Source organism: Peromyscus maniculatus, chromosome 8 (assembly GCF_049852395.1).
Source record: "Peromyscus maniculatus bairdii isolate BWxNUB_F1_BW_parent chromosome 8, HU_Pman_BW_mat_3.1, whole genome shotgun sequence".
In the NCBI taxonomy this organism is placed as follows: domain Eukaryota; kingdom Metazoa; phylum Chordata; class Mammalia; order Rodentia; family Cricetidae; genus Peromyscus; species Peromyscus maniculatus.
Window position 1 is genome coordinate 64121449 of NC_134859.1, and position 10965 is coordinate 64132413.

At 45.1% G+C, this 10965-nt stretch overlaps 2 protein-coding genes and 1 non-coding gene across 3 annotated transcripts in view; 1 reads left to right on the top strand and 2 right to left on the bottom strand.

Moving 5' to 3' along the window:
• The window catches only part of Supt6h (SPT6 homolog, histone chaperone and transcription elongation factor), a 39861-nt gene extending 38382 nt beyond the window's left edge, over positions 1–1479 (bottom strand). The window contains exon 1 of the mRNA XM_006977467.4: positions 1042–1479. The gene's annotated coding sequence lies outside the window, so the exon portion shown is untranslated. The remainder of the gene's footprint in view (positions 1–1041) is intronic.
• Positions 1474–10567, top strand: Sdf2 (stromal cell derived factor 2). The gene is made up of 3 exons (XM_006977466.4): positions 1474–1697; positions 6954–7150; positions 9914–10567. The coding sequence occupies exons 1-3, from the start codon at positions 1547–1549 to the stop codon at positions 10199–10201; spliced, it is 636 nt and encodes a 211-aa protein (XP_006977528.1). The 5' UTR covers positions 1474–1546; the 3' UTR covers positions 10202–10567.
• Positions 8022–8125, bottom strand: LOC121831857 (U6 spliceosomal RNA). Its single transcript, XR_006075460.1, has one exon. It is a non-coding gene; the product is annotated as a U6 spliceosomal RNA (small nuclear RNA).
• Positions 10568–10965: the final 398 nt, after the last annotated feature.

Below are 10965 nucleotides of genomic sequence, written 5' to 3' on the forward strand. Positions count from 1 at the left end.
CTCCCCTCCCTGAAAATTTATAGGCAGTTAACGGTTGCTAGGGGGGAGGGGCTCACGAGATCCCACCAGTCCAAAGGATCTATAGCAATTCATGGTTGCTGGGGGAGGAGCAAATTCTTTAGGGTAGTAGTCCAGGCTTCTCTGGATAATCCTGTAAGTAACCTTAAATCTACTAGTTGAACTACACACATACACAGAAAAATAAATGAAAGTAACAGGGGATTGTGAAGGGGATCAACAGGAATGGGGTGTGTGTGGGAAAATGAAAAAAAAAAATTATCCTACTACTTTTGATAGTACAGTGACTTCCCGTCTAGATGTTATAGGAGTCCTGCCTCCTAAAGGAAGATAGGCATCAATTCTTTCCGTAACACAGGGAAACTGCTTTACTTAGACAAATTGAGTACCTGATGTCAAACAAGCATACAAATTTCTGATTTAACAACCCATTCTGATATTTACGGTAGGTCGCAAGTGTTTGGGGAAATGAATTACGCAGGATGAAGGGGTTCAGGTACTTCTATACAAACTCGCATCTTTAGAAAGGGGTGAGGGACTCGGCCACCAGGAGGGAAACAAGTTCAATTATTCAACAATATGAGAAGAGCTAACACTCAGCACACTACACCAGCCTCATGGCTGAATCATCGAAAAAGTCCGGCAGGATCCAAACGCCCGGAATAATTAATCCGATCACCTGACACCAAGTAAGAAACATTTAGGTCTCTTCTAGTCCCAATTTTTCGCGTGGCCCAGATTCCAGAAGCTACGGGGAAGATGGGATCCCAGAAAGCCTGTTGATTCAACAGGCAACCCCAGTTCACAGGGTTCCGGGTGATACTGCGTGGGGAAAGGCCCGAAGAGTCTGAGCAACCCCGGCGCTCTTCCGTCCCTTTGCCCGGTAGATCCGGAAAGGCCAGGGCCTCCCGGGGTTCTTCCCGCAGTGGGCACCCCAGTGCCTCTTCCCCCTACGGGACCAGGCCCCGGGAGTCCGGCTCGCCACCTGCGCACGCCAGAAACACACTCCAGGCTGAGCTTTACCTGCTTGAAGGTCGCTGTTTCTCCGCTGCGCTAAGCTCCCACGGAAGAAAATGGAGTCGCCGAGCCGAGACTGGGAAAGGATAGTCCGGACCCACCGCAAGGGCCCCCGCAGCCGCCGCCGCTGCCGCTGCCGCCGCCGCCGCCGCCGCTACCACCGTCGCCGCTGCTGCGTAAACGTGCTACGTCACCTCCGGCTCTCTGTCATTGGGAGTGGGCGGGTCACTTCTTGTTCTCTTTTCCCCTCCGGTGTCTAGCGCTTTCTCCTCGAGTGTGCGAACGCTGACTGAAGGTAATAAGGAGCGAGGCCGCCACGGAGCAACCAGGACAAAGCAGGGTCCCGAAGGCCACCCGGGCCAGCGTGTTCCTGAAGCCGCTCTAGCCAAAGGAACCATAAAGAGTCAGGCTAAGGTGTCTTCACTTCCTCCTCTTCGTCGTTCCGCCCTTAGCTTCCGGTTCCGGGGAAGGGCCCAATTTTCTTGGATGATTAGGGGCACTCCAGTCTAGGATGGCTGTCTTGTCGCTTCTGTTGTTGGGTGGCTTGTGGAGCGCCGTGGGAGCGTCCGACATGGCTGTCGTTACGTGCGGCTCCGTGGTGAAGCTACTCAATACGCGCCATAACGTCCGGCTGCACTCTCACGACGTGCGCTATGGGTCAGGTACTGAGGGCGACCAACCCGGCTTGGGTGGGCTGCCTGGGCCGGTGAGCCCCGAAGGGGCGGGGCCTCCAATGCTGAGGGCGTGGTCCTGGGAAGTTAAAGGTGCCCTAGGGAGACTCGTGAAGAGGACGATCGAGTTGCTAAGGAAATTAATTAAATCGTGATGTTAGTTTCTGTTTGATGAGTGTGTGCTAAACGTGTTACATAGATACTTTTCAATTTTTAACATTGTGTTGAGATAGATAGTAAAGTTATTTTCATAGGTGAAGAAATAGACTCAGCGATTGCTCAAAGCCTTACAGCTAGTGAATGATGGAGACAGGGTTTAATCCAACTCGGTCCAGGTTTAAAAATCTTTCAGATTCCATGGGCTGCCACTGTTTTGTGCTGGAGAGAGAGACATGTAGAGCATGACAACATATGCTGAATCTCTGAGGTTTTAGACTTCAAGAGCTCACTCTTTGATTACAACCCTTTTTCTTATACCTGTTTCTTAGCTCTTACCATTTAGCAATAACTTCCTTAAATAACTTAAGCGTTGACAGGCATTGCAAAGGAAAGTCTGCTTTTTTTTTTTTTTTTTTTTTGGTTTTTCAAGACAGGGTTTCTCTGGGTAGCTTTGGCACCTTTCCTGGAACTCGCTTTGGAGACCAGGCTGGCCTCAAACTCACAGAGATCCGCCTGGCTCTGCCTCCCGAGTGCTGGGATTAAAGGCGTGCACCACCACCGCCCGGCTTGAAAGTCTGCTTTTTATCATATGCAATGAATGCTAACTATTTTGGGGCTCATTTGTTCAGCATAGCTTTAAAGAGCTCTTTTTTTTTTTTTTTTTTTTTTTTTTTTTTTTTTTGGTGTCTGGTATTGTTCTAGACAGGACAGGAGATACAGTAGTGATCAAACAAGACAAATGGCAGGTGTGGTGGCCGCTATCAGTAATCCTAGCACTCGAAAGGCTGAAGTGGGAGGGTTGTGACTTAAAGATCAGCCTGGACTACACAGTGAGAGCTATCTCAAAACATCACACAAGAAATTCAAAGGCAGGGGCTGGAGAGATGGCTCAGAGGTTAAGACCACTGACTGCTCTTCAGAGGGCCTGAGTTTAATTCCCAGCAACCACATGGTTGCTCACAACCATCTGTAATGAGATCTGGTGCCCTCTTCTGGCATGCAGGCGTATATACAGGTATACATAAATCTTTTTTAGTTCAGAGACTGGCTAATTAGCTTAGTGTCAGAGTATTTGCCAAGCATTTGAAAGGTCCTAGGTTCTGTCCTCATACTGAGGGGGAATAAAAGTAATGAGATTCCACATGACATGTATTGAAGATAATTTGAGTGACTGAGGATGCTGTTTGCTTAGTTAGTCTGGTTCCCAACTCTAAGAACCTGTCTGACCAGTTTAGACCAGGGAATGTATAGTCATCATCGGGACATCTTTATATTCCTAAACACCTATTCAGGAAACACCTACCTGTATGTCAGGCGTATTACATTTTAATTTAATCTGTTTCCTGTTTTGAAGCTACTAAATTAAAATGGAGTTAGAAAGAGGCCCAGTAGACTTCAAATCTTTACCAGTGGTTCTTATGGGTAGCCAGATTTTGAAACCATGTTCACTCAGAACCTTAGGAGAGGAATCTGTGATACAGTGTTAGATACAATATTCTTTTAAAAGCTTCCTTGTTTTTTTTGAGACAGAGTCTATCTAGCCCTGGCTGTCCTGCTGCTACTAACTCACTCTGTAGACCAGACTGGCCTACAGAAGCAGTGGATCTCTACAAGTTCTAGGCCAGCCTAGTCCATGTAGGGAGTTTTAGGCCTGCCAAGGCTACATTCTGTGGTCAGAGTCTGTCTCACAAATAAAAATAAAGTTTTAGAAAATGAAAGAGAGCCGGGCGGTGGTGACACAGGCCTTTAATCCCAGCACTTGGGAGGCAGAGCCAGGCGGATCTCAGTGAGTTTGAGACCAGCCTGGTCTACAGAGTGACTTTGGTACACTGGGTACATTGCTCAAACTTCCTAACAATTCAATGTAAAGTTGGGACGGTTACAGTACCTGTCTCAGAATAAAATGCATCAGTTATGTAAGAATGAATATTCAGTCAAGTAGGGTAGGCGACTTTTAGTCCTACCATTCAAGAGGCAGAGAGAGGTGGATCTCTAGGACAGCCTGGTTTACCTACTGATTTTCAGGCCAGCCAGGGTTGCATAGTGAGACCCTGTCTCAAACAAATAAACAAACAAAAATCCAAATTAGGGGCCAGGTGGTGGTGCATGCCTTTAATCCTAGCATGTGGGAGACAGGCAGATCTCTGTGAGTTTGAGGCCAGCCTTGTGTACAGAGTGAGTTCCAGGACAGCTGGGGCTACACAGAGAAACCTTGTCTCAAAAAAAAACCAAAAAAAAGCAACAAAAACAAAAAACTCCAAATTATTCAAGCAAAGAACTTGGATTAGCCTGCTAAGTGATATTACTACTTGAGATACAAAATGTATCTCAAGAAACAAAAAATAGCCGGGCGGTGGTGGCGCACCCCTTTAATCCCAGTACTCGGGAGGCAGAGGCAGGCGGAGGACAGCCTGGTCTACAGAGTGAGTTCCAGGAAAGGCGCAAAGCTACACAGGGAAACCCTGTCTTGAAAAAAAACAAAAAATAAAATAAGTAAATAAATAAAAATAAAGAAACAAAAAACAACTACAGCTACATATTTCACTCAGTATTTTTAACGTGTAGAATTGTACTAGCTAAGGTATGACCGTACAAATTTATATGATCTAAGAGTATTTTAGTTTCAGCATTTGAGACAAGGTCTATGCAGTCCTGACTGGCATAGAACTGCCAGAGGACGATTTGGGGAATTCAGAGTGGGGGTTGTGGGGAGCTGGTTCTCTCCTTCTACTGTGGATCCTCAGGATTACACTCAAGCCACCAGGTATGACATCAAGTACCTTTAACCACTGAGCCAAGTCATTGGCCCCTTTTATATATATTTTTTAAATAAGACTTTTATTATTTTCTTTTCTTTTTGATTTTTCGAGACAGGGTTTCTCTGTGTAGCTTTGCGCCTTTCCTGGAACTCACTTGGTAGCCCAGGCTGGCCTCGAACTCACAGAGATCTGTCTGGCTCTGCCTCCGAGTGCTGGGATTAAAGGCGTGCGCCACCACTGCCCGGGCGAGATTTTTATTATTTTCTATTTGTGTGTGTGCTGGGTGTGGTGATGCACACCTTTACTCCCAGCACTCAAAAGGTAGAAGCAGGCAGATCTCTGAGTTCAAAGCCAGCCTGGTCTACATAAGGAGCTCCAATACAGTGGGGACTACATAGAGAGACCCTATCTTAAAAAAAAAGAATAATTATGTGCTTGTTCAAGTGCTCATGAATACAGGTGCCTATAGAGGCTAAAAGTGTTGGGTCCCCTAGAACTGGAGTTAACAGGTGGTTATGAGTCTGCACTATATAGGTGCTGGGAACTGAACTGGCCTTCTATAAGAGCAATATTGTCTCATAACTATCCCTTGCACCCTTTTACACTTTTTCCCTGGGTTCTGGAAATTGATGTTTGGTTGTCAGGTTTGCGTGGCTAGTGCTTTTTCCAACTCAGCCATCTCCCTGGCCCACACATTGTTTTTTGGGGGCATGATCTCTCATTGGGAGCTAGGGCTTACCAATTTGTCTAGGCTGGCAGGTCAGTGAGCTCAAGGCTGGCTGCCTCCACCCTTCCAATGCTGAGATTACAAGTGCAGGCCACAATGCCCAGCTTTTTTAATGTGGGTTTTGAAGATAGAACTTGGGTAATCAGGCTTGGTAGCATGTGTCTTTACCTGATGAACCATCTTGCTAACCCACTTCCATGGGATTTTCTCATGTAACATGTTAAAACCAATTCTTTTCATGTTTATTTTGTATGGGGAAGAATGGATGTGTAGCGTTGAATGCATCTGGTAGCCAGAGAACAACCTGCAGGAATCAGTTCTCTTTTTATTATGTGGGTTCTGGGGATGACCTTAGGCTGTCAGGCTTAGGCAGCAGGTGCCTTTACCCACTGAGTATCTCACTGGCCTTTTCACACATTTTTAAGTGTATCTCATCTACAGTATATGGGAACATTTAACATGTTTTAAATTTTAACGTTGTGAAAGTAAAATATTACCAACATAGTGTTTCTTCCCCACCATACAACTTTTGGGACACAGGGCACATCTTTGGCCCTGGAAAGTGAAGGGTTAAGTTGAAACTCCTGTGCCTTTTTTTTTTTTGTCAATTTTGTAGGGCTGTGTATTTATTGTGAGCTATAATTAGTGCACAAAGGGGACAGAAAGCTCACAGGCTACTCAGTTTCACGAGATACACTTGGGGCAAAGAAAGTCTGGTATTTGCCAATAATATCCTAGGGTCTCGGTGGACACCTTCCTGAGGAAGAGGGTCTCATTCATAAAGAGGACATGCCTATCGTAGGTGCCCCTCAATCAGGGGAAGGCCAGCTGGTGGGCCTGTGGGTGGTGGTCCCCATCTTGGTAGGACCTTGGTGGGAGCTCAAGCCATCCTGACAGTCACAGCAGCTGCTGCTGCTGTCCCTCTTCTCTGTGGTGTCATCACCGACTGGGACAGGTCCTTCTGGGGACCGGGCACTCTAGCTGGTATTCCTCTGCTAACTGTTCTCCCAACCCCAGGACCTCTGATAGGAGGAGCGTGTGGCATCCAAGCAGTGCCAATATCTTTAGAGAGTAGCATTTTTCATAATCATGGATACCAAGTTCTCCCGCACACAACAGCACCAGACCTAAAACCTGTTTTTCTTCATACTCTGGCTGTTTAGCATCCTGTCTCTTGATTTTGCTGAACTCATCACAGTCTCAGGGGATCAAATTCATATGCTTGTCCAAGACCTTAAAGGTGCAATGAAGGTTGAACAAATGACCATCTCACAGGACATGTCTCATTCTGTAGTCAACATGTGCAGCATGCTGTTCTACTTGCAGTCATGACTGCTGTTCCACGATAGCCAGTGTTTTAAGGGTGAAATTTCAAGACCCTTAATATCTAGGGAGGATATAAATGAAGGTGTGATGTAGGTTTTCTTAATAACAAAGCAAACTTGGGAGAAGCTTTACTAGTAGTGGAGGGTCCTTGATTGCTCCATCACGTTGAAAATGACTCTTGAGAACCAGGTATCAGGCATCTCCAAACTGCCTCCCTCTCTGCCTTACCTTTCTTTCTTTTTCTTTTTCTTTTTCTTTTTTTTTTTTTACCTGCAGGTAGTGGGCAGCAGTCAGTGACAGGGGTAACCTCTGTGGATGACAGCAACAGTTATTGGAGGGTACGGGGGAAGACCTCCACAGTGTGTGAAAGGGGAACCCCCATCAAATGTGGCCAGCCCATCCGGCTGACACACATCAACACTGGTCGAAACCTCCACAGCCACCATTTTACTTCACCTCTTTCTGGAAATCAGGTGAGGGGACATGCAGTGGATCAGTCCTGATAGAGAGTCACAGAACTTATGGAAGGAGTCTTTCTCTCTCTCTCTCTCTCTCTCTCTCTCTCTCTCTCTCTCTCTCTCTCTCTCTCTCTCTCTCTGTGTGTGTGTGTGTGTGTGTGTGTGTGTGTGTGTGTGTACACATACACACAACATGGGAATTTATTGGAGTGACTTACAGGCTGCAGTCCAACAATAGCTAATTATGAATGTAAAGTCCAAGAATCTAGTAGCTGCTCAGTCCCATGAAGCTGGGTATCTCAGCTGGTCTGCTAGGATCCCAAAGAAGGAATGGATGTGCTGACAGGCAAGGGCAAGCAGATGAAGAACAAACCCTTCCTTCTTCCATTGTCCTTATATACCCTTCCAGCATAGGTGTGGCCAGATTAAACTGTACCTTCTAGCCTCAACGTCTGGATTAAAGGCTTGTGTCTTCTGACCTCAAGATCCGGGTCAAAGGCATGTCATCATCTTGACTCAAGATCTGGATCACATGCCAGACTATGATGGCTCACGCCTTTAATCCCAGCACTCGGGAGGCAGAGCCAGGCGGATCTCTGTGAGTTCGAGGCCAGCCTGGGCTACCAAGTGAGTTCCAGGAAAGGTGCAAAGCTACACAGAGAAACCCTGTCTCGAAAAACCAAAACAAACAAACAAACAAACAAACTAAAAAAGATCTGGATCACAAGTATGCCCTCCATTTCTGGATTATAGTTCATTCCAGTTATGGCCAAGTTGACAACCAAGAATAGCCATCACATCTGCTCTGCCTTGCTCAGTTGACTTGTTTGATCTCTTGGTTCTTAACTCACTCCCTTCCTTCCTTCCCGCCTTTCTTCCTTCCTTCCTAAATATGGTTCATCTCATGAATTTGTGTGTCCTCCTTGAGCAGGGGCCATGCTGATCTCTGTGTCATTCCAACTTTAGTGTATGTGCTGCTAAAATGAGCATATTAACCCTTTCTTTCTAGGTGTAGATGTTCTCTTTTCTGCATACTTGGAGAAATGATTCTGTCTCAAAAGTGTGAAGAAAATTGTTTCTGGTCAGAGTGGAAACTTCACATCTATACCAAAATAAGAAATAGGAAAGTCAGAATAGGATACATTAATATACCATCAAGTTTTGACAAATACTACAATAAAACTAGTGTTTCCAAATTTACTATGAAGAGTTTTGCAGGGCTGGAGAGATGCCTCAGCAGTTAAGAGCACTGGCTGCTCTTTCAGAGGTCCTGAGTTCAATTCCCAGCACCTACGGTCATGCTTTCATTTGGTCCTCTGTGAAGTCACTGTCTCTAGTCCACACTTTGGTAGTTAGGGGATTATATCCCTTTATATTGTACTGGAATAGCTACAGAAATTATTTGGGTGTGTGTGGAGGGGTGTCTTTTCTCGATTCACTTATTCATTCATACCAGTATGAGTTCACAGATATATAATTTGTACTTTGAATTATAACCCAATATTAACTCTCTTCATTTTATTGTTTAAGTTGTTTCAACTTTGCCTTTGGCAATTCTTTCAGTTGACTTATACATCTATCTCTTTGATAGAATCCTATTTTAAAGCGCTTGCTTATTTTCTGGCACTACAAGATGCTCAAGACTCATCTAGTATATTTCTTGGCCCACTTCTGAAATCCTCTATTTCCTCGATGAACCTGCTTCCGTTTACTGGAGAATGGTCTTAGTACCAAGCTCCAGGCTCTTCCCAAGCTTGTGCTGCTGGATTGTTACTACTTCTATGTCCTCTCACCTGACAGAACAAGAAGTGGATGTTTGTGCTGTCCCTTCCCCACAGAGTAATATTTAGAATGAAGTTAAAATAAATAATACAAGTTTGTTTAGAAGACCAGATGCACCCAGAGTCTCAATTGTTTAAAAGGAAGATCACTTGAGCCCACACGGGCCCACAGCCATCTTGGACAACTGAACAAGTCCATGTCTTTAACAACAGAAAATTAAGGACTACCAGCAAGATGGCTTAGTTGGTAAAAGCACTTGATGACCTGAGTTTGGTCTTGTACCCACCCACCTACCTTGTGAAAGGAGAACCAACTCCATAAGTTATCATCTGACCTCCACATGCATGCCATGGCATGTCTGCACCCACACATAAGTAACATTGAAAAGGTAAACAGGAAAAAATTTAGGAATAAAACACATGGCAGATCTAATATTAATTTTAAAAGTAGGATTTGGGTCATAATCTAAGAGGACAAGTTTTCTCTTGTGCCCTTCCTGTCTTTTTATTCCTCCATAGTTTATTTCATTTTAAAAATTTGTTAACAAACTAGGTATGGTGGTGCACGCCTTTAATCCCAGCACTTGGGAGGCAGAGGCAGGTGGATCTTGAGTTTGAAGCCAGCCTGGTCTACAGAGTGAGTTCCAGGACACTTAGGACTGTTACACAGAGAAACCCTGTCTTGAAAAACAAAACAAACAAATAAATAAATAAAACCCCAAATTTGTTCAACAACAACAGAAAGTTCCAGTTTGTTTCTTTTGGATAATTTTATTTTCCTTCTTGTTGACTCTTTATGTAATTTATTTGGAGACAGGGTCCATTGTAACCTTGGCCAGCCTCAAACTGCCTCTGTAGCTGGATGATCTTGAACCCCTGGTCCTTCTCTCTCCACTTCCTGAATGGTAGGCTCAGGGTGTGCTCTACCATTCCGAGCCCCATTTCTCCACTCTTCAGACCTGTCAGGTTGTTAATGTTGCCACTTTCTGTCTTTCAGGAAGTGAGTGCCTTTGGCGAGGAAGGTGAAGGTGACTATCTGGATGACTGGACAGTGCTCTGTAATGGACCTTACTGGGTGAGGGATGGTGAAGTGAGATTCAAACATTCTTCCACCGAAGTTCTCCTGTCTGTCACAGGAGAACAGTATGGTCGACCTATAAGTGGACAAAAAGAGGTACATGGTATGGCCCAGCCAAGTCAGAACAACTACTGGAAGGCCATGGAAGGCATCTTCATGAAGCCCAGTGAGTTGTTGAAGGCAGAAGTTCATCATGCAGAACTGTGACTCAGTCTTCTGGCCACTGTCACCACACAGTGTTTGTAGACATCTGTTGCTGCTTTACCCTGGGTTCCCTGGTCCAGGGCCTCTGAGCAGTGGCTAGGCCCCCACTGGGATGCAGAGGCACAGTGGGAAGCAGTGGCTGCATTGGGACCCACAGCCCTTCACACTTGAACTGGTCGCTCTCCCAGATTTGGTCAGTTCTTAAGAGAGGACTTGTTTGTGATACTTTGCATTCGTACTGTTAAGAGAAAGCTGAGGAACTTCCCTCTTAGCTGGGAAATTTTACTCCTTAGGCATCGTGGATTATTAACTTGTCTGATTTTCCCCTATTTTTTTTTTCCAAAATGATAAATAAAAAAATAAAGGGAATTTTTGTTTGGTCATTTATTAGGGGGGCTATTTCAGGATCTGCCTGCTAAATCCTCAGGTCCTGATGCTGTGGGATGTCTTTCTGTATGCTGTGAATATGTGTTGCTGTGATTGTTTGATAAATAAAGTTGCATTGGCCTATGGCAAGGCAGGATAAGGTTAGGCAGTACATTGAAATTGAAGACTCGAGGAAGAAGGGTAGAGTCAAGGAGATGCCGGCCTGCCACCCAAGGAGCAACAAGATGCCAGCAGACCAGTAATGCCACGGCTATGTAACAACATAGATTAATAGAAATTAGTTGAGTTAAGTTATAAGAGGTAGCTAACAAGAAGCCTGACCCATAGGCCATACAGTTTGTAAGTAATAGAAGCCTCTGTGTGTTTACTTGGGACCAAGC